This window comes from Melanerpes formicivorus, unplaced genomic scaffold, assembly GCF_026170545.1.
Source record: "Melanerpes formicivorus ecotype bairdi unplaced genomic scaffold, bMelFor1.0.p_v2 SCAF_220, whole genome shotgun sequence".
Classification (NCBI taxonomy): domain Eukaryota; kingdom Metazoa; phylum Chordata; class Aves; order Piciformes; family Picidae; genus Melanerpes; species Melanerpes formicivorus.
The window spans coordinates 77502-99911 of record NW_027142572.1 but is presented as its reverse complement, the minus strand read 5'-3'; the positions used below and the strand labels follow the sequence as shown (position 1 = coordinate 99911).

Genomic DNA, 22410 nt, shown 5'->3' with positions numbered 1-22410 from the left:
ACCTGTCTGCCACCACGTGTCCACGAGGGTGCAGCGCCCTTCTCCCACCACCTGGTACAACCACTGCCAAGCTTCGTTGTTGATGGGCTCTCCCACTAGGCCAAAAGAAGAAAGGAAGTGTGGTGGGTTGAAAATTCCTCCCCACCCCACCCCCAACAGGAAATTGGCAGAGCAGCTCAGCTGGAAGCAAATGAAGCTGCAGTTACAAGCAAAGCTACAATCTAGAATGACATGCAATGGATAGGTACAAATACACAGCAGTTACAGTTCATAAACAGCACAAGGAAAACCCCCTGGACAAACCAGGGGCTACTAATAGCTTCCCCTTCCCTGCTCCTTGTGCTTCTTGAACTGGGGAGCTCAGGGCTGGATGTAGTGTTCCAGATGCTGCTGCACCAGGGCAGAGCAGGTGCTGGCCACACTCTTCTTTGTGCACCCCAGGAGACTGCTGGCCTGCTTGGCCATGAGTGCACGTTTGGCTCTTGGTGAACTTGTCCATCAGCACTCCCAGGCCCTTTTCCCCAGAGCCTGCTCTCCAGCAGGCCATCCCCCAACCTGCACTGACCCCTGGGGCTGTTCTTTCCCAGATGCAGGACTCTACACCTGCCCTTCTTGACTTGCATTGGGTTTCTCTCACACAGCTCTCCAGCTTGTCCAGGCCTGGCTGGACAGCAGCACAGCCTGACAGGGTGTCAGCCACTCCTCCCAGTTCTTTCCATGAGAGTACTGCAGAGCTTTGCACACCCCAGCAAAAGTGCCATTAGCCCTCTGCTGAAGGGTCATGCACACAGTGTGATGTGTGCCAAAGAGGGGGCTGAACAACTGGAGAGAGCCCCTAAGATGCTGAGGGGACTGGAGCATCTCTCAGCCTCAGGAGAGCCTCAGGAGAGGCTGAGAGAGCTGGGGCTGTTTAATCTGGAGAAGAGACTGAGAGGTGATCTCATTCATGCTGATCAGTAGCTAAAGGGTGAGTGTCAGGAGGATGGAGCCAGACTCTTCTCAGTGGTGTCCAGGGACAGGACAAGGGGCAATGGGCACCAGCTGGAACACAGGAGGTTCCATGTAAGCATAAGGAAGAAGTTTTTCACTCTGAGGGTGCCTGAGCACTGGACCAGGCTGCCCAGAGAGGTTGTGGAGTCTCCATCTCTGGAGGCATTCCAAACCAGCACAAGCATGGACCTGTGTGATTGACTCTGGGTGATCCTGCTCTAGCAGAGGGGGACAGTCTAGATGATCTTCAGAGGTCACTTCCAACCCCTGCTCTACTGTGACCTGAGGACTGATTTTTAGAGAAAGACCAAAAGGCAAACAATAAATATCCCTGAAAGCAACTAATTAATGCAGAGCATGGGCAAGAGCCTCCAGAATCCCAAACAATGCAGGGAAATGCTGCTTGGATCCAGCAAAATGCCAGCAACATTCCAAGTGATGTCATTCACCATTGGATGAATCTTTTCAGCAAGGAATGGGATCCTGCCAAATAAGCTAGGAAACAGGCAATTACACCAGGGTTCAGTGGCCCCAGCTTCAGTTTGTTTCTCCTTCTGCTGAGAAAACATCTGAAAAGCCAGGCAGGGAGCCTGCTCTGTCATCTGTTTTTAACCACATCCCATCTGGTCAGCTATAGAATCAGATAATTCTCAGGGCTGGAAGGGACCTCAAGGCTCAGCCAGCCCCAACCCCCTGCCATGGGCAGGGACACCTCACACCACAGCAGGTTGCTCACAGCCACATCCAGCCTGGCTGCAAACACCTCCAGGGGTGAGGCTTCCACCACCTCCCTGGGCAACCTGTGCCAGGCTCTCACCACCCTCATGGGGAAGAACTTCTTCCTCACATCCAATCTGGATCTACCCATTTCTAGCTTTGCTCCATCCCCCCCAGTCCTATCACTTCCTGACACCCTCAAAAGTCCCTCCCCAGCTCTCTTGTAGCCCCCTTCAGATATTGGAAGGCCACAACAAGGTCTCCTCAGAGCCTTCTCTTCTCCAGACTGAACAGCCCCAACTCTCTCAGTCTGTCTCCACAGCAGAGCAGCTCCAGCCCTCTGCTCATCCTCCTGGCCCTGCTCTGGACACCTTCCAGCGCCTCCAGATCCCTCCTGTAAGAGGGGCTCCAGAACTCGTATCACCACCTACAAGTCCTTGTGTCTCCTTCTTTCTTTGTTTGGGTTTGGTTTTGGTTGTTTGTTTTGGTTTTTCCCTTCAGAGGAAGATCTCCCACCCCTTACCTGACCCCAAGGTCTTCAAGGAGGATCTGTCGTATTTCCTCACCCAGTGCTCGCCGTGGTGCAGCAGCAGGCGGACGGCCGTCGGCGCCCCGTAGAACTGGTTAATCTTCAGCCTCTGCACCGCTTCCCAGTAACGACCTGCAGCACCACAAGCACCTCTTTTACCTCCCAGCACCGAAATACTGGCAACACAAGCTCAGCAGGCAGGTGAGCTGCATCCCAGGCTCACAGGATGGTAGGGGTTGGAAGGGACCTCCAGAGATCACCGCGTCCAACCCCCCCCTGCCAGCGCAGGACCAGAGGGGCAGCCAAAGTCAGAGCTGTGTCTACAGAGAGGACAGAGCAAAAACAGTGGCAAGTTGTTTGGTTTTCCCTCCCACCCCCCACCCTGGATACTCCTGAACATCACAGACAAGATGATCAGGCCTAGCCAGCATGGATCCATGAAGGGCAGGTCCTCCTTTGGCAAACTCCATCTCCTTCTGTGGCGAGGTGACATGCTTAGAGGAGGAAAGAAACCCTGTGGCTGTTGGTTAGTAAAGCCTTTGACACCACTTCCTACAGCATCCTCCTGGAGACACTGGCTGCTCATGGACTGGATTGGTGGAGGCTTTGCTGGGTGAAAAACTGGCTGGCTGGCTGGGCCCAAAGAGTGCTGAGAGTGGAGTTAAATCCAGCTGGCAGCTGGTCACAAAAGGTGCTCCCCAGGGCTCAGTGCTGGGGACACTTCCATATCTTTGGTACTGATCTGGATGAAGGGATTGAGTGCACCCTCAGTGAGTTTGTAGGTGACACTAAATTGGGTGGGAATGTTGATCTGTAGGAAGGCTCTGCAGAGGGATCAGGGCAGGCTGGATCAATGGGCTGAGGTCAGTTGTATGAGATGGAACAAGGCCAAGTGCCAGGTCCTGCATTTGGGTCACAATAACCCCATGCAACACTCCAGGCTTGGGGCAGAGTGGCTGGAAAGCTGCCTGGCAGAAAAGGACCTGAGGGTGTTGATTGGCAGCCCTCTGAATATGAGCCTGCAGTATGCTCAGGTGGCCAAGAAGGCCACCACCACCCTGGCCTGGATAAGGAATATGTGGCCAGCAGGACCAGGGAAGTGATCATGCCCCTGTGGAGCTGCACCCTGAATACTGGGTTCGGCATTGGCCCCCTCACTCCCAAGAAAGACATTGAGGTGCTGGATCAGGTCCAGAGAAGGGCAACAAAGCTGGTGCAGGGTCTGGAGAACAGGGCTGGTGAGGAGCAGCTGAGGGAACTGGGGGAGTTAAGTCTGGAGAAGAGGAGGCTGAGGGAGACCCCACTGCCCTCTACAGCTCCCTGAAAGGAGGTAGAACTGAGGTGGGGGTCAGTCTCTTCTCCCTAGTATCAGTACCAGAATGAGAGGAAATGGCCTGAAATTGTGCCAGGGGAGGGTTAGGTTGGATATTAGCAAAACACCTCTTTCCTGCAAGAGTGGTCAGGGATTGGCACAGGCTGCCCAGGGAGGTGATGGAGTCACCATCCCTGGAGGTGTTCAAGAAGCATGTGCCCATAGCCCTTGGGGACATGGTTTAATGGCCAGGGTGGCCCTAGGTTGATGGCTGGATTTGATCTCAGAGGTCTTTTCCAGCTGAAATCACATCCTGTGATTCAATTCTATAGACACCTGCTCCAAAGCAGTGGAGCTTCCCTTCCCTGAGCAGGCAGGTTATGCTGAACAGTTGTCTAAATCTCCTTTGTCACACTGCCATCTCCAGCCAAAGCTTTGTTGAGCACTTCCTCACCTGGGTCAGGGTACACTGGAGTGCTTTCAAACAGGACAGAGGTGGCTCCATTGCAGAGTGGTCCATACACAACATAGCTATGTCCCGTGATCCAGCCAATGTCAGCCACACAGCCAAAGACATCACCTTGCTGGTAGTCAAACACATACTGCAAAGATAAATGTAAGGCCAGCTGACTTCCCCTTGGCAGGAGCAAAGAGCTTCAAAGGTCAGGTGCTGGGACGGACACCTAAGTGGGAGCAAGACAGCACACAGGGCAAGTGGAGCCAAGCACACAGCACAGCAGCACAGAGGCCAGCCCAAGGTGAGGAAGCAAGTCAGAAGGAACAGTACCCGGGCTCCCAAGCTCCTGACTGCTAGTACCAACATACAGAGAGCATGGCTGTACCAGCAGCTCCTCAGATTGGAGCAACCAAGCTACAAGCAAAGCCCAGAGCCCTAGGTACCTCAGGCAGTCTATGTAGGAGAGCTGAGTCTGAAGGGGCAAGGCTCAGCAGCTCAGAGACCTCGCCTGTATCAGCAGGTTTCCATGAGGGAGTTGGAGAAACTGAGAGATGCCCAAAAGCTGGAGAAACTGAGAGATGGCCACAAAGGAGCTTCTGAGAAACATTCTTAGCTGCCCAGCCTCTCTGTCAGTGTACCACCTGCCAGATGCTGCCCTCTCCCTGCTCATCAGATTTCAAGAGAAAAACTTTGGAGGCCCCAGGATTTTTTGTCTTGGTTGTGGAAAATGCTTCCCACGGTAAGCCCAACTCCTCTACCACGTGGTGAAGAGGTTCTAGCTCACAAGGCAGAGTCAGCTTTATGTTTTAAATGGCAGAAGACTGCATCAGAACTAAAAGAAGACCTCAAGAAGGTGTGAGAAGACTGTCCCAGGTGAGTGTGGAAAGGCCACAGAGGCCAGAGGAGCCAGCTCTCATCCTAAGTTTGTGAGGGTCTTTCCCTCCCAGGCTCTGGGGTAGCCCTAGAGAGACAGCAGCTGCATAAAGTGTCTCCCTCTCTGCCTGCACCAGGGTTCAGGATCTACCTTCTGAACTAAGAAAGAGAGAGATGCCTGCAAGATTAGGCTGCCACTTTAAAAAGCTGATGTAACAAGATGCTGGAGAAAAGTCTTCTGAGGTGCAGCTGAGGAAACTGGGATTGTTTAGTTTAGAGGAGGCTGAGGAGAGAGCTTCTTGCTCTCTACAACTCCCTAAAAGGAGGTGAAGTGAGGTGAGTGTTAGTCTCTTCTCCCTAGTAACAAGTGACAGGAGGAGAGGAAATGGCATCAAGCTGCATCAGGAAAGGAGTAGAAGAAACTTCTTGGCTGAAAGGGTTCCCAAAGACTGGAGCAGGAGGTGGTTGAATCCCCATCCCTGGAGGTGGTTAAAAGAGGCAGAGATGTGGTGCTGAGGGACCTGGTTTAGCACCAGCCTGGGCAGAGTTAGAGAATGGTTGGACTATGTGATCTTAAAGGCCTTTTCCAGCTGATGGTTCCATGAAATCTCCTTCATGCAGAGAACTCTGACACCTGCACATTCAAACCTCATAGAAACTCCACTCTCAGCCTCAAGAAAGAAATCCTCTGCCTGAGTTCCATGCAATCACAAACAGGGTGATACCACTACAGCCAGGTGGAGATCTTCCACCACAGCCCTCCCTCCCTACATCTCACTGCTGCCTTTTCATATGCAGAGCTCAGAGCTGAAGCTTCCTGAAGCAGCTACCTTGGCTTTTCATTGTTGTGAGAGAGAAGGTTCAAATATCTAGCTTAGATAGCACAGGAAAGCAGCAAAGGTGCAGCCACAGGGTGAGAATGTAATTGCTGATGTTCAGGTAACTGCTATGCAAAGAGGTTGTTTTAAGAGCCCAGATCCTCTCAGAAGCAGAAGAGGCTTGCAGTAGGATAAACCCCAACACTACAGCAAGATCCACGTTGCCAACAGCAGTAAAATACTCACCTCAACTGCATCACTTTAACATCTGCAAGCTCTAGCCTGCAACACCAGCACATTTTACATGCCTAAGTAGCAGCAGAACTGCAGTTTCCTTCCCTCCTTTCACAGTATCACAGTATGGTAGGGGTTGGAAAGGACCTCTGGGGACCAGCAAGCCCAACCTCCCCTGCAAAAGCAGGTCACACAGGAACGTGTCCAGGAGGGTTTTGAATGTCTCCAGAGATGGAGACTCCGCCATAGCTCTAGGCCCTGGTTTGCACAGGGTTAATTAGGCCTTCTCAGAGAGTTTTCAGTTCACACCCAATAAGGTTTGTAGTGATAGGACAAGGGGGAATGGCTTTAGGGTGGAAGAGGAAAGATTCAGACTGGAGATGAGGAAGAAATTCTTTCCAGTGAGGGTGGTGAGACACTGGAACAGGCTGCCCAGGGGGGCTGTGGATGCTCCCACCCTGGAAGTGTTCAAAGCCAAGCTGGATGAGGCCTTGAGCAACCTGGTCTAGCAGAAGGTGTCCCTGCCCATGGCAGGGGGTTTGGAACTAGATGACCTTCCTTCCAACCCAAACCACTCTATGATTCTATGAATAAGCCAACCAGGCAGCAAAGAGAATCCAGCACCCTCCCCAGCCCCAGTCCCTCTTGTTCATACTGATGGAAGGTCAGGGAACCCCTTCCAGGGGCTGCAGCTGAGTTACCTTGTGAGTGAGAGCAGCATACAGCAGGTAGCCAGCCTGGCTGTGAACAATTCCTTTGGGCTTCCCTGTGCTGCCCGAGGTGTACAGCATGAAAAGTGTATCTTCACTGTCCATGCTCTCTGGAGTGCACACAGGAGCTGCCTTGGCCATCTCCTAAGGAATAAAGAGGTGGTGAGGACAGAAAGCCTTTTTGAGCACACGGAGCCAGCCCCGCTGCAAGCAGGGCAGCAGCATCCAGAGGCAGGACCCACTGTCAGCTGCTGGCCCCTCACAAACACCCATGCATGTGTCACAGCTCACATGTGCCCACCTAGCAGAAGGGTTGCTGTGGAGGCAGAGCACCCAGCCTCTCCACCAGCAGCTCTCCTAGGACAGGGCAATGTGGCAGTTCAGGCTGGGTGCCTCCTGTCACTGCCACATAAGTTACACCTCCAGGAGGTGGACACAGGAAACAGCCTATTTCTATCCACACATCCTGCCCCCTATAAATCCATCTGCAAAGCCATTCTCTGCCTCTTTCTTCCCCCCCTGCTCCCAGGAGAGATGCTCCCTATAGGGTAATGGGGGGGGAGTAGGCTAGGCCTAATGCCAGGAGGAGAAGGGAGGGTTAGTCTCAGACCTGGCCAGCCTGAGACCAGCCTAGCAGTGGAGGGGAAAAGAACCCTGGGGGTTTTGGGTATGCCCTCAGGTGGGGAGAAGGGAAGTGTTGGGGGCCTTTGGGTGTGGTGTAAGGGACTCTGCAAGCTGTGGGATGTCTTTGCCTCTATGCTTTGCAATCTCTGTAAACACCAATTGCTTTTCCATTTAAATTCTCCATCACTTCACAATCCATCTGTGTCATTCTTCTGCCCCTTCCAGGGGCAGGAGAGGATCTGTCTAGACTCAAACCAGGACAAGGAACTGGCCAGATAAAACAGTATTTCAGGGGAAAAAAACAAGCAAAAGACCAAACAGCTGTGTCCCAGCTTACATGTCCAGCTGCTGGTGGAAAACCACACTGTGACTGCAAGCATCAACCACCCTTGACAGCAGCAGCAGGGCTGCCTGCATGCTGTTTGGAACCTTCCTCTTACCTTTTCAAACTACAGTGCTGCTAGAGCTGAGCTGTGCAGTCAGCTCCCTTCCCTGCCCCCAGCAGGGACTGTCCTCCCCATCTGATCCTCAGATCCTAATTGCTTCTACCCAGGAGAAGGAGAGCACTTTACTCCCTGCCTCTGTCACCCTCCTCATGCTCCACCTTTTAACCAGTGGGGAGAGAACCTCTCCTCATCCCTAGGGTCAGAACCACGGGAGGGAAGGATGCAATGTCCTCCTAGATCAGAACTAACTCTTGATCCAGCTTGTGTGCCCCCTCCAGCAGAGGAAGGGAGAATACTCATAGAACCACTTTGAGTGGAAAAAAACAACTTTAAGATGAGAGAGTCCAACCATTCTCTAGCTCTAGCAAGGCTGGTGCTAAACCACATCCTTCCACACCACATCTCTGCAACTCTTAAACGCCTTCAGGGCTGGGGATCCAGCCACCTCCCTGGGGAGCCTGTTCCAGCCTTGGAGAACCCTTTCAGTGAGGGAGTTTCTTCTAAAGTATGCTTTGGAAGAGACATTTGTGGCCACTAAGCTTTGCAGCAGCAGAGGGTTTGTTTTCCCACACTGTAAGCTTATCAGGACGAGGCTGAACCATTTTCTTATCCACGTTACACAGACTTGCAACAATCTCTGTGTGTTTCAGAGGATCAACATATGGCTGTAATAAAAGCACAGCTGGCTTGTTTCTCTTAAGCTCTGTCCTGTCCTAGATGAGTGATGAGTTCTGCAAGGGGTTTTAAGTGGCTCCTGAAAGGCATTTCCAGATACACACTGCACTTACAGTGGCCAGCGGGAGCAGAGATGCGATCGTGCCCTCGGGCTCAGCACTGGTGAGGCCACTCCTCAAATACTGGCTTCAGTTTTGGAGCCCTCACTCCAAGAAAGTGCTGAAGTGTGTCCAGAGAAGAGCAGCAAAGGGGCTGAAGGGTCTGGAGAGCAGGTCTGATGAGGAGTGGCTGATGAAACTAGGGGAGTCTAGTCTGTGGAGAGACCTTACTGCTGTCTACAGCTACCTGAAAAGCAGTTGGAGTATCAAGTGATAGAACTAGAGGCAACAGCCTGGAACTGTGCCAGGGGAGGTTTAGGCTGGACATTTGGGAAGATTTCTTTCCTGCAGGAGTGGTCAGGCACTGGCACAGGCTGCCCAGGGAGGTGGTGGAGTCACCATCCCTGGAGGTGTTCAAAACACCTGTGCCCATGGCACTCTGGGACAGGGTTTAGTGGCCATGCTGGTGTTGGGTTGAAGGTTGGACTCAATGACCTTAGAGGTCTTTTCCAGCCAAAGAAATGGTAAGACTCTATGATTCTGCAAGTGAACACTACCAATGGCAGGTCCAGCTGTTTAGAAGTGTCTGGCAAGCAAAACTGAACATAAGATGAAGAGATGATAGGGTCAGAGAGAGCTCCTGGCCTCCAAGTTCCAGCAGGCCTGGTCATCTCAGGTGTTTACTGGGACATTTCAGCACTGTCACATCACTGTCACAACTGACTTGCCAGTTTTTGCAATGAAGATGGAGCTGGCATAGGCTCCATTGCAACAGGAGCTCAAATCCACTGCACAAGGGCTGTACACCTCAGTAGTGACAGAGTTAACAGCACTAAGGGTTTCACACCCTACCACTAACAATGGGCTGAGCTCAGCTCTTGGCTCAACGAAACCCCTCGGGCTGCTTGTAGAAGGGAGAAAGCTGTCAGAATGTGCTTGGTGGAGTGAAGAGGAGCAAGACAGTTTCCAAACAAACTCTGCCTTCTCTGCTTACCTTACCCTGATAGTTGGCCCTATCTCCTGTGAGCAGTGCAGGGACTCCTGACTCCTTCTCTTGGCTGCAGACTGGTGATATCCAGGCATTTCTGCCACGAGTAGCTTCTGCTTGCTGCTGCCAGCAAACTGATAAACCTACCTCTGCATCAGGCTGCAGTCCCACAGGGCAGCTAAACACACTAACCAGCTGATTAAAAAGATGCTGAGGAGACTGGGACATCTCTCTCATGAGGAAAGACTGAGGAAAGGGTATTTTGAGTCTGGAAAAGAGAAGACTGAGAGGGGAATCTCATCAACACTTAGGAATACTGACAGGCTGGGTGTCAGGAGGATGGGAGCAGGCTTTCTTCAGTGGTGCCCAGAGGTAGGACAAGGGGTAACAGGCACAAACTTGAACATAGTTTCATCTAAACATGAGGAGGAACTTCTTTAAGGGTGACAGAGCACTGGAACAGGCTGCCCAGGAGGGTGGTGCAGTCTCCATCTCTGGAGACATTCAAAACATTCCCCTGAATGTGTTGCTGTGTGACCTTCTCTAGGTCAGCCTGGCTTGGCAGGGGGGTTGGACTCAGTCTCCAGAGCTCTATTCTAATCCCTACCATTCTGTGAACTGCTGGATTTTTCCCTCAGGAAGGACAGGTTCCCAAGCTGTCACTTGTCTTCCCATCACAGAGTAAGCACACCACCATCCAGGGGTTACATCAAGCCCCTCAGGAGCTTTGTTGTTTCTGCAGTGCACTGCAGCAGTTCAGTCTGTGAGTGTTTAGAACCACAGAATCACAGAGCCTCTAAGATTGAGTCCAACTGACAGCCTAACACCACCATGGCCATAAAACTATGCTCCCAAATGCCATATCCCCAAGTTTCTCGGGCACCTCCAGGGACAGTGACTCCACCACCTCCCTGGGCAGCCTGTTCCAATCCCAGACCACTCCTGCAGGAAACAAATTTTTCCTCTTACCCAAACTAACCCTCCCCTGGCACAAGTTCAGGCCATTTCCTCTCATTCTATCACCTGATACTAAGGAGAAGAGACCAACCCCCACCTCACTACACTCTCCTTTCAGATGTATGTAACAGCACAGCAGGGTTAAGGTCATTAAGGGGTAGGGTCAGGGTCATTAAGGATTGGAGTTTAGGGGTTAGGGCCATTAGGGTTCGGTTCATTAGGATTAAGGTTAGGTCTGGGGGTAGGATTTAGGCTTAAGGCTGTTAGGTTCAGGGTCATTAAGGTCATTATGTTTAGGGTTAGGGCCATTGATGTTATCACTGTGGTTTGCCTCCTCCCTGGGACAAGGCCTTTGAGAAAGTGCCCCTGGCCATGGCAGGGGGATTTGAACTCGGTGATCTTTAAGGTCCCTTCCAACCCAACCCATTCTATGATTAGGATGAAGATCCAGATGCCATAATGGGCATCTCCTTATTATCTGCAGAACTCAGGTCCAAAAAGCACAGCTGGAGAGAAAGATGGCCTAGCCAACACTCAAATCTAAAAGGAGTTGTGCAGAGGGCTGGTGGACATCAGCAGAGCTAGGTGGCAGATGCTGTCACTGCAGCATGGCTTTATCCCTCAGCCCACTGGGGTACTGTGGCAACACTGGAAGAGAAGCAGACTCTGAAAGCCTGCTCCAGTTGCAGCACAAAGGCCAACCATCAGTGGTGCAGCTACAGGAGAGTGGAGCCAAGCCATGGTACCATGTTGTGCATTACACACACAAAGCAAGCATGGAGATCCTTGGCTGGTAGTTCCCAGTGCTGTCTACAGCAGATCAAAGTCCAGAAGCAAAGAGCAGGATGCACATGACCTACACATTCAGCCAGACTCTCCTGTCCATGTTAAGTGGGTCTCTCAGAGGTGTCTGTGCTAGCTGATGCCTGCATTCCATCTTTCTCTCCTCCAGCACAGTAAAGCATCACATACATCAAGAAACATCTGAACACCCAGGGGAGATTTGCCTCCACCAACATACCTCCTCAAGGGAAATATCCCAGTCACCCATCTGGACTGGGTTATCTGTCCTCTGAGCCACAAAAACATGTTTGATGCTTGGACAGTTCTTCACAGCTTCATCCACAGTCTTCTTCAGCTCTATGATTCGACCTCCTCTGACTGCCTGGTTGTAGGTGATAAGTGCTTTGCATCCAGCTAAAGAGAGGGAGAATGAGCAGACTTAGCAGCCTTGTCTGGCAGGCTAGCAGGTGGAGCCTGCTTTCACCACCTTTGGAACTGGGGTATAGGCCAGCAGATACTCAGAAGGTCTGTCAGTCAAAAGGAGTCAGTGTCACAGATGAAAACACTTTGAAACCTGAGGCCCACACAGACCAGGGCTAGCTGGAACCTCCATAGGGTTTAGTCCATCTCCTCCACCCCAAGGCAGGGTGCACTCCAGCTAAACCATTTCTCACAGCTGTCCCAAAATGCTCCCCAGCTATCTACCCTCTCCCCACCACTCCACTCCAGTGCCTACCACAAACACAAGGAAGTCTTTCCCAGTGTTTAGCCTAAGCAGTAGAGAATCATAGAATGGTTTGGGTTGGAAGGGATTTCCAAAGGTCACCTGGTCCAACCTCCTCTGCAGTCAGCAGGGACACCCTCACCTCCATCAGGTAGTCCAGAGCCCTGCTGAGCCTCACCTTGAGTATCTCCAGGGATAGGAATCTGTTCCAGAGTTCCATCACCCTCACAGTGAAGAGCCTTACCTTGGATATCTCCATGGATGGGACATGGAACTGTTGGAGAGGGCCAGAGGAGGGCCACAAAGATGATCAGAGGGCTGCAGCACCTCCCCTATCAGGACAGACTGCAAAAGCTGGGGCTGTTCAGCCTGGAGAGGAGAAGGCTCCATCCAGGGAGACCTTATAGCAGCCTTCCAGTACCTGAAGAGGGCTACAAGAAAGCTGGGAAGAGACTTTTGATGAGGGCTTGCAGTGATAGGACCTAGGGGAGTAGATTGCAGCTGGAAGAGAGGAAATTTAGTCTGGAGATTAGGAATAAATTCTTTCCAGGGAGGGTGGTGAGACACTGGGACAGGTTGCCCAGGGAGGTTGTGGATGCCCCCTCCATGCAAGGTGTTCAAGGCCAGGCTGGACAGGGTCTTGAACAATCTGGTCTAGTGGAAGGTGTCTCTGCACATGGCAGGGGGATTGGAACTAGATGACCTCTAAGGTCCCCTCCAACCCAAACCATTCTCTGATTTTAAGGCCAGAGAATACTGCATCTGTCACCCAGGAAGAGAGCTTTCCCAGTGCTGCTTTGCAAAGAGTGAATTGTCCCACCACCTGAGGAGGAACTTCTCCTCTTTCTGCTGAGCAAACACACAATGAGAATAGATGCTGGGAGCACTGTCCAGGGGGGTTTGCTCCCAGCTCTGCATCTACTTACAGTCCATGATCCTCCCAGCCAAGGCCTCCGCACTGAATCCAGCGAAGACCACGGTGTGAACGGCGCCGATCCTGGCACAGGCCAGCATGGCTGCCACAGACAGGGGAGACACAGACATGTAAATGGCCACCTTGTCCCCTTTCTCTATCCCATATTTCTTCAGGGTGTTGGCAAGGCGGCATGTCAGATCCAGAAGTTCCCTGCGGCACAGAAGCAGCCTTGGTTAAGCGAGCACACAACCTGCTCTACACAAAAGGATGAACAGGAGCCAGCAGGGTGCCCAGGGGGCCAAGAAGGCCAAGGGCATCCTGGTCTGCATCAGGAACAGTGTGGCCAGCAGGAGCAGGGAGGTCATTGTGCCCTGTGCTCAGCACTGCACTGGTTAGGCCACACCTTGAGTCCTGTGTCCAGTTCTGGGCTCCTCGGTTTAGGAAAGATGTTGAGCTGCTGGAAGGTGTCCAGAGAAGAGCAACAAAGCTGGGGAGGGGTCTGGAGCACAGCCCTGGGAGGAGAGGCTGAGGGAGCTGGGGTTGCTTAGCCTGGAGAAGAGGAGGCTCAGGGGAGACCTTCTTGCTGTCCACAACTCCCTGAAGGGAGGCTGTAGCCAGGTGGGGGTTGGTCTCCTCTCCCAGGCACCCAGCACCAGAACAAGAGGACACAGTCTCAAGCTGCACCAGGGGAGGTTTAGGCTGGAGGTGAGGAGAAAGTTCTTCACAGAGAGAGTGATTGGCCATGGGAATGTGCTGCCCAGGGAGGTGGTGGAGTCACCACCACTGGAAGGGTTTAAAATAAGACTGGATGAGGCACTTCAACTCAAGGAAAAACTTCTTTCCTTTGGGGGTGCTGGAGCCCTGCATGAAGGTTGCTCAGAGAGGCTGTGGAGCCTCACAGAGAAACTCAGGAACACCAACAACAGTAACAAAAGCTCTTTTCACAGGGCTCTCTGCTGCAATGTGCTGACTTAATAGCAGAAACATTCCTCTAAGCAACACAAAAGCAGTTGGTAGAGAAGGGCTTGCACGTAGCTTACTCTGCTGCCTGCACAGGGAGCAATGCAACTGCAGGCATGCCTCAGAGCAAGCTGCTGCCAGGGCCTGAACAGCTCTGTGTGCCTGCCAGCTGTGCCAGGTGAACACCAAGGAAGGAGGTGGCCCTCCCAAGGGGCAGCAGAGCACCCACTACTGATGCCAATCACAGAATCTTTATGGTTGGAAAAGACCTTGGTGATTCAAATCCAACCATTCTGCTCTACTCATCCTACTCCCTCATCCTGTCACTACCAGCCCCTCTCAAGAGTCATAGTATCAGTCAGGGGTGGAAGGGACCACAAGGATCATCTAGTTCCAACCCCCCTGCCATGGGCAGGGACACCCCACACTAGATCAGCCTGGCCAGAGCCTCATCCAGCCTGGGCTTAAACACCTCCAGGGACAGGGCCCCAACCACCTCCCTGCACAACCCATTCCAGGGCTTCACCACTCTCATGGGGAAGAACTTCCTCCTCCCCTCCAGCCTGAATCTCCCCACCTCCAGCTTCATTCCATTCCCCCTAGTCCTATCACTACCTGAGATCCTGAGAAGTCCTTCCCCAGCCTTCCTGTAGCCCCCTTCAGATCCTGGAAGGCCACAATGAAGTCACCTCGGAGCTTTCTCTTCTGCAGACTGAACAGCCCCAACTCCTTCAGTCTGTCCTCACAGGAGAGGTGCTCCAGCCCTCTGCTCATCCTCCTGGCCCTTCTCTGGACACCTTCCAGCACCTCCAGATCCCTCTTGTCATAGGGGCTCCAGAACTGGAGGCAGTACTCCAGTGGTGAGGAAGCAAAACAAGCCCCTCTTATCTGCACTGGAAAACTTCCAGTGCTAACACTGCTCTATTCCAGACACTCAGCACCCTTCATGCAGGCATCTCATCTGCATCACTTCTCAGCACTAAGCCCTGCGAGGCTGTCCCTCCAGCAGAGCCCACACATCACTCTCCACGCCAGCACCTCTGGTTAGTCTCACAGATGCAGCACTTCTCTCCCTACCTTTATGACTCTGCTCAGAAACTGACAGGCCATATTTCTCCCAGATCCCTGCCCTGATACAGCAGTGCCTGTGTTTCCAAAACTCACCATTCAATGTCTGGAACCAAGACTCCTGTAAAACCCATCACCAAGCCGTGGCATTTTCCCTGACGCATTTTCGGGGCTGCCTGGCAGAAGCCTTGTCCCCAGAAGCCCTGATGCAAGACAGCTTGCAGCTTTCCAAACAAGTTAATCCAGTTCTTTTTACACCCCCCCAAAAAAAACCCCAAGACCTTTAGTGGGAATCAGTCCTTGGCAAAGCATTTCCAGGCATTTCTCAGATGACACCAAGCTGCGTGGTGCTGTCAATAGGCCAGCGGGATGGGATGCCATCCAGAGGGACCTGGACAAGCTGGAGAGCAGGGCCCAGGTGCATCCCTCAACAAGAGCAAGTGCAGGGTTCTGCATCTGGGCCAGAACAATCCTCACTGTCAATGCAGACTGGGAGAGGAGGTGATAGAAAGCAGCCCTGAGGAAGAGGACTTGGGGGTGCTGATGGATGAGAAGCTGGACAGGAGCAGGCAGTGTGAGCTTGCAGCCCAGGAGGCAAATCACATCCTGGGCTGCATCAAAAGATGTGTGGCCAGCAGAGCCAGAGAGGTGATTCTGCCACTTTGCTCTGCTCTGGTGAGACCTCACCTGGAGTACTGTGCCCAGCTCTGGAGCCCTCAGTACAGGAAGGACAGAGACCTGATGGAGCAGGTCCAGAAGAGGACCACAATGATGATCAGAAGGCTGGAGTATCCTACAAAGACAGGCTGAGAGAATTAAGGTTGTTCAGCCTGGAGAAGGCTCTGGAGAGACTAAATTACAGCATGTCAGCATCTGAAGAGGGCCTACAGGAAAGCTGGGGAGGGTCCTTTTACAAGAGCTTGTAGTGATGAGACAAGGGGCAATGGTTTCAAACTAGAGCAGGGTAGATTTAGGTTGGACATAGAGAGGAATTTCTTCACATTGAAGGTGGTGAAATGCTGTAAGAGATTGCACAGAGAGATGTGGTTAAGGCCCCATTACTGGAGACATTCAAGGTCAGATTTGATGGGGCCCTAAGCATCCTGATCTAGTTGGAGATGTCCCTGCTCGCTGCAGGGAGGTTGGACAAGATGACCTTTGAGAGTCCCTTCCAACCCAATGCATTCTGTCATTCTGTGATGGAAGCTTTCCCCTTCCTCAGGGAGGAGGAAGCCTGTTCCAGCCCTTTTCCTGCACAGCCACTTGCTTCCTTTGCAGGCTGTGATGGGAAAAGGGCCAGGACTCAGCTGTTTTCTTGCCCCTGACAGCTGCCCAGAGGAGAAGGGAGAGCACAGCACCCATGACAGTGAACATGCCTTTCCTTGTGCCACCCAGGGCTTATCTAGGAGGAGAGGCTCACAGCAGCAAGCCTTGCAAAGCAGATAATACAACACACTAGTGCCTTGAATTTCTCTGCAGGGAAACCCTGCACACCTCCCAGCTGAGATTCCAGGCCCTTTCTCAAAGCTGACCCATTAGGCAGTGGCCACATTAAAGTCTTTGCCTTCCTAGAGCACAGCTTCAAGGCTGCTGTCCCATTAGCAGCACAACCAGCTGCTAAGGAAAAGGGCACATCTCCCAGAGCTTGGGTCCTCCTGATGTCCAGCATCCCTCTCATCCCCTCTTTACACTGGAGTTGTCCTGCAGAGCCCACAGGGATCTCAGAGGATTACTCAGCCAGCATCACAGCTTCTGGGCCATCTCTTTTTTCCCCATGTGCTTCCCAGGAAAAATTCAAGCTAAAATATTATGCTACTACTAGGGGCAATGGTTTCAAACCAGAGAAGAATAGATTTAGATTGGATGTTAGGAACAAGTCCTTTACCATAAGAGTAGTGGAGCCCTGCAACAGGTTGCCCAGGCAGGTGGCATCCCTGGAGAGATACAAGGTGAGGCTCAACAGGGCTCTGAGCAACCTGATCTAGGGGAGGATGTCCCTGCTGGCTGCAGAGGGGGTTGGACTGGATGACCTTTGGAAGTCCCTTCCAACCCAGAGCATTCTGTGATTCTACAGAAGTTTCCACCTCAGCTTAGCCTCCAGGGGAGGTCAGTGCCAGCACACCTTGGGAAACCTTACTGCCCCCTCTGAAAACGCAGCCCAAAGATCCCAGAGAAGGCAAAACTGTGGATTCTCTCCTTGTGCACACACCCACATAATATGGCTGTTTTCAGCAAAGCTAATCTTGACTTAATGAGATAAGCAGAGAACCAAGTGACCCTTTGACCCTGTCAGAGGGCCAAAGTCTCTTGGGAAACTGTCACTCGCAGCAGTCACCTCTCACCGAGAGGAGCAGGAACACAGCTCTCAAACCCAAGCATAAGTTGGAAGGTAGAGGTTATCAAGGTTATCTCCCACTTTGATGTCCTTTCTGGTTGTTACTTGCTGCCTGTTAGTGCAGCCTTACAAAGATAAGTTCAGTTTGGGGATGTCTGTTCCTTGACTCCAGCAATCACAGGTCCACAAGCTGCAAATATGCTTTCTGCCAAATGTTTTCTCAAGGCCAAGAGAAAAAAACCAAACCCAGCTCTGTTGCTGTTTGGAAATGTCTTCTCCTATCTCCAGAGATCCCAAGAAGATGGTCTGAGAGTCTGGAACAGCTCAGCACATTTCAAGCAGCACAGCCTAAGGGGGGAGGCTAGAGTTGTGTTGATGGAAGCTATCTGATAAGCTGCCCTCCTCAGGTTAATCACAGCACAGTCCCCTCCTCTGACCTACCCTCAGGTTCACAGATGGGAGCAGGAATCTTGAAATGGTTTGGGTTGGAGGAGACCTTGAAGATCATCTAGTTCTAAGCCCCCTGCCATGGGCAGGGACACCTCCCACTAGACCAGGTTGCTGCAGACCCTGTCCAGCCTGGACTTGAACACTCCAGGGAAGGAACATCCACAACCTCGCTGGGCAGCCTGTTCCAGTGTCTCACCACCCTCACTGGAAAAATAATTCCTCCTTGTATCCAGCACACATCCCTCTCTCCCAGCTTCAAAGCCCTGGTAAAAAGTCCCTCCCCAGCTTTGGTGCAGACCCCCTTCAGGTGCTGGGAGGATGCTATAAGGTCTCCCCTGGAACCTTCTCCAGGCTGAACAGCCCCAACTCTCCCAACCTGTCCTCACAGGGGAGGTTCTCCAGCCCTCTGATCATCTTCATGGCTCCCTCTGGACCCACTCCAACAGTCTGATGTCCTTCTGCTTGGACCATGACAGGGCCCCACAGCTGGACACAGTACTCCAGGTGGGGTCTCACAGGAGCAGAATGGCAGAATCCCCTCCCTTGCCCTGCTGGTCACACTGCTTGTGATGCAGCCCAGCACACACTTGCCTTCTGGGCTGCCAGTGCACACTGCTGGCTCACATTGAGTGCTTCATAAACAGACACCCCCAAGTCCTTCCCTTCCAGACTGCTCTCAGGCCACTCCTCTCCTAGCCTACATTTGTGCTTGAAAGAGTGAAGAGAATCACACACACCACCCTGAGCTCTGAAAGAACTTTTGATTCCATCTCCTTTTCTACCACCACTTGAATGGCAAAAGCCAACACTCAGAGCCCTGAGCCAGGCTACTGTGTTGTCACACCACGTGTACATCAGAAGGTGCTACACAGCCTGCCAAACAACACCCCCCAGACAACCCACTCCTTCCACAGCTGCAGGGCAGGCAGTGCTGATTTCTGCTGCATGGGGCACTGACTTCTCCCAAAGCTATTTCTATCCTCACAGCTCCCTCCTGACCAGCTCTGTCACTCCAATGAATAACGTCTGCTGGAGGTGAACCAGACCACCGGAATCTACTTCGACTCAAGGAGCTCCAGGAAGGGAGAGAAAAGGGTCAGATGCCAGGACCTCCTCTGTCTCCTGTGTTCTGATCCAGCAGATTAAACACCTGCCTCCCTAAAAGATGCATTGAGGAACATGGAAGTGTGGGAAACCTTTAACTCCCTCTGGAGAAACAGATGACCTAAAAGGCATTTTTGCAGGCAGGCCTAGCTCCTAAATGAGGCCACAGAGCAGAGGGAAGAGAAATGTGCTTGAAAATTACTGGAGTCTAACAAAGCCTACCAATCACAGCAGCAATTACAACTCACTGCCACACAGAGCACTTGCTCAGTCTGCAAGGAGAGTGGGAAAGAGGAACACAGGGAGTTTCACATCCCCTCTCCAAACAGGACTTGGTATCATGCTATTGACCAACACCACAACAAATGCCACAGGTCAAGCCACACCTTGAGTACTGGGTTCAGTTTTGGGCCCCTCACTACAAGAAAGACATGGGGGTGCTGGAGCATGGCCAGAGGAGGGCTTCAAAGATGGTGAAGGGTATGGAGAACAGGTCTGGTGAGGAGCAGCTGAGGGAACTGGGGGTGTTTAGCCTGGAAAAGAAGAGGCTGAGGAGAGTCCTCAAGGCTCTCTACAACTGCCTGAAAGGAGGTGGGAGCCAGGTGGATACCAGTGTCTTCTTCCTAGTAACAAATGGGGAATGAGGGGAAATGGTCTCAAGTTTTGCACCATCAAGGGTTTAGGTTGGACATTAGAAGAAATTGCTTCTCAAACACTGGAACAGGCTCCCCAGAGAGGTGTTTGAATTCCCCATCCCTCTAGGTGTCATAGTATCATGGTATCAGTCAGGGTTGGAAGGGACCACAAGGATCATCTAGTTCCACCCCTCTGCCACGGGCAGGGACACCCCACACTTGATCAGGCTGGCCAGAGCCTCATCCAGCCTGGTGTTTCAAAGACACAGAGATGTGGGGCTGAGGAGCATGGTTTAGCACCAGCCTTGGTAGAGTTAGACAATATTTGGGCTTGATGACCTCCAAAGCCTTTTCCAGCTGAAACAGTTCTAGGATCACAAAACCAGAACCCAGCTGCAGCACTGCCTCTGCCTGCTCTGTGTGCTGGAGTAGCTCAGAAGCAAGCAGAGTTCCACAGAGGCCTGGTTTCAGAGCAGCAGCCCATCTTCCTGACCTTGCCAGGCATCACAAAGCATCATGAGAAGGTGCCATACCTGTATGTGACATGCACTTCATCACAAAGCATCAAGAGAAGGTGCCATACCTGTATGTGACATGCACTTCATCACAAAGCATCATGAGAAGATGCCATACCTGTATGTGACATGCACTTCATCACAAAGCATCAAGAGAAGGTGCCATACCTGTATGTGACATGCACTTCAGTGCCAGGCTCATCTCTCTCCCAGATCAAAGCCACCCTGTTTGGAGATGTTCGGACGTGTTGATCCAAGCAATTGACTGCAAGAAAAGAGGTTTCAGCAGAGCCTGCTGGTGTGCAAGGTGCTCTGCAAACATGGCCTGCTCAAGCTGGCCACATGGTGTGGGCCAGAGTGGCTGGAAACCTGCCCAGCAGAAAAAGACCTTGGGGTGCTGGTTGACAGCTGGCTGAACATGAGCCAGTGTTTGCCCAGGTGGCCAAGAAGGGCAACAGCGTCTTGACCAGGATCAGGAGCGCTGAGGCTGGCAGAGTAGGGAAGCAATCATGCCCCTGCACTCAGCACTCCTGAGGCTACACCACAAGTAGTGGGTTCAGTTTGGGGTCCCTCACTACAAGAAGAACATTGAGGTGCTGGAGCTTGCCCAGAGACAGTCAAAGCAGCTGGTGAAGGGTCTGGAGAGCAGGGCTGGGGAGGAGCAGCTGAGGGACCTGGGGGTGTTCAGTCCGGAGAAGTGGAGGCTGAGAGGAGACCTCAACGCTCTCTACAACTCCCTGAAAGGAGGTTGGAGTGAGGTGGAGGAGGTCATAGAATAAGAGGAACTGGCCTGAAATTGTGCCAGGGGGCACCTAGGCTGGGTTATCAGCAAAAAATGTTCTTGTGGCAAGAGTGGTCAGGCATGGGAAGAGGCTGCCCAGGAAGGTGGTGGAGTCACCATCCCTGGAGGCGTTCCAGAAACCAGCAGGTGCAGCACTTCATGACACAGATTAATGGCCATGGTGGTCTTAGGTTGGTGGCTGCACTCAATGATCTTTGAGGTGATTTCCAAGCAAAACAATTGTGTGGCTCCAAGTGTAACAGCAAGCCAGCACACGATGCCCCAGCATTTGCTAGCTGCCCAGCCCCAAGCTCCTCTATAGCCCTGGCAGGGACAGTGTGTGCAGCACTGACAAAGCTGCCCTTTGCCACATCTGTAGCATGCAAACACTGCAAACACTCTGCACTCAATTGCTACAGATGCTTTAGACAGGGCACCCCCAGGAGAGCTCTCAGATGATTCAGCTCAGCTTAGCTGCGCTGGCTATGTTTAACCCAGCCCAAACCTCTCCCCTGCTCCCAGCAGCACTAAGACAAGACATACTTTTGATGGGTTTTGCTCCCCAGAGCAGCATTTCACTTCATACATCTGACAGACTGGCATTTAGAGCACTGCACCACTTGAATCTTCCAATTAAAGCTCCTGTGAAACAACTTTCTGCCAGGGAACGTTGGAAGAGCTGAATCTCAGACAGCCAAAAATAACCCAAACTATAGATCCCAGGGTGGGCTCAAGGCCTTAAGTCTGTGCAGATCATCTTGAGTGCCATTATGCAGCAAGTGCAAGGCAAGCAGGTGATCAAGGCATGGCCTGAAGTTGCACCAGGGGAGGTCTAGGTTGGACATCAGAATAAACTTCTTACCTGAAAGGGTTCTGAAGCACTGGAACAGGCTCCTCAGGGAGGTGGTTGAACCCCCATCTCTGGGGGTGTTTCAAAGAGGCAGAGATGTGGTGCTGAGGGGGCATGGGTTTGCAGCAGACTTGCTGACCTTTGAGGTCTTTTCCAGCCCTAACCATTCTGTGAGCCTAGCTACGCATCACCAGGCATCTGGGAATGCGGAGCGTGCCCCAAGCTCAAACTTAAGGGGATAAAAAGTACCTTCTGGAGGTGAACTGCAACAACCTGTGGTAGAGGAAACCCTATCTATGCAGGATGCCCAAGTTAACCCAGGGGAGCACCCACCCTTGAGGAAGCAGGGAATGCCCCCAAGAAACCTGCCTGATGGTTAGAGATTGGCCTGGTGGAGGATTAAATCCAAGTCTAATCAACACTTATTTTATACATATATATATAATTATCTTGTAGAAGGAGCTGCTTGACTTCAATGGACAACTATTAAACCCCAGTTGCACAACTCAGAGAGCAGCCTTGCACAAATTAATGAGGTTCAGATCACATTACCAGGAAATGTCAGCAATACTCGTGGGAAAGGCTTTCATTTCTCCACACAAGTGCAACAGGAGCTGCCTTCTGCTGCCCCAGTCGGTGGGCATTTAAGGGACACTGCAGACTTGGGAGTCAGCTTGGGCTGGTTTGTGATCACATCAGGCTGTAAGACATTCCTAGGGTGGGGAATTGAGCCCCTAAAGGTCCACAGAGTGGGAAAGCCCTCAGAATTCCAGACAGTCTCACAGTATCACTGAGGTTGGAAGAGACCTCAAGGATCATCAAATCCAACCTGGCACCACAGACCTCATGACTAAACCATGG

The 22410-nt window shown here is 52.1% G+C and overlaps 1 protein-coding gene across 2 annotated transcripts in view; it reads right to left on the bottom strand.

Annotated features, from left to right (window-relative positions):
• ACSS1 (acyl-CoA synthetase short chain family member 1) overlaps positions 1-22410 on the bottom strand; it is a 43219-nt gene that overhangs the window by 15189 nt on the left and 5620 nt on the right. The window contains exons 2-8 of one of the 2 annotated variants that reach the window (XM_068169757.1): positions 20087-20183; positions 12862-13061; positions 11450-11625; positions 6632-6784; positions 4003-4150; positions 2231-2368; positions 3-95 (exon numbers count right to left, since the gene is read on the bottom strand). In XM_068169757.1, the coding sequence (XP_068025858.1) occupies positions 3-95; positions 2231-2368; positions 4003-4150; positions 6632-6784; positions 11450-11625; positions 12862-13061; positions 20087-20183 (1005 nt within the window). The remainder of the gene's footprint in view (positions 1-2; positions 96-2230; positions 2369-4002; positions 4151-6631; positions 6785-11449; positions 11626-12861; positions 13062-20086; positions 20184-22410) is intronic. The other variant, XM_068169758.1, reaches the window with a different exon arrangement.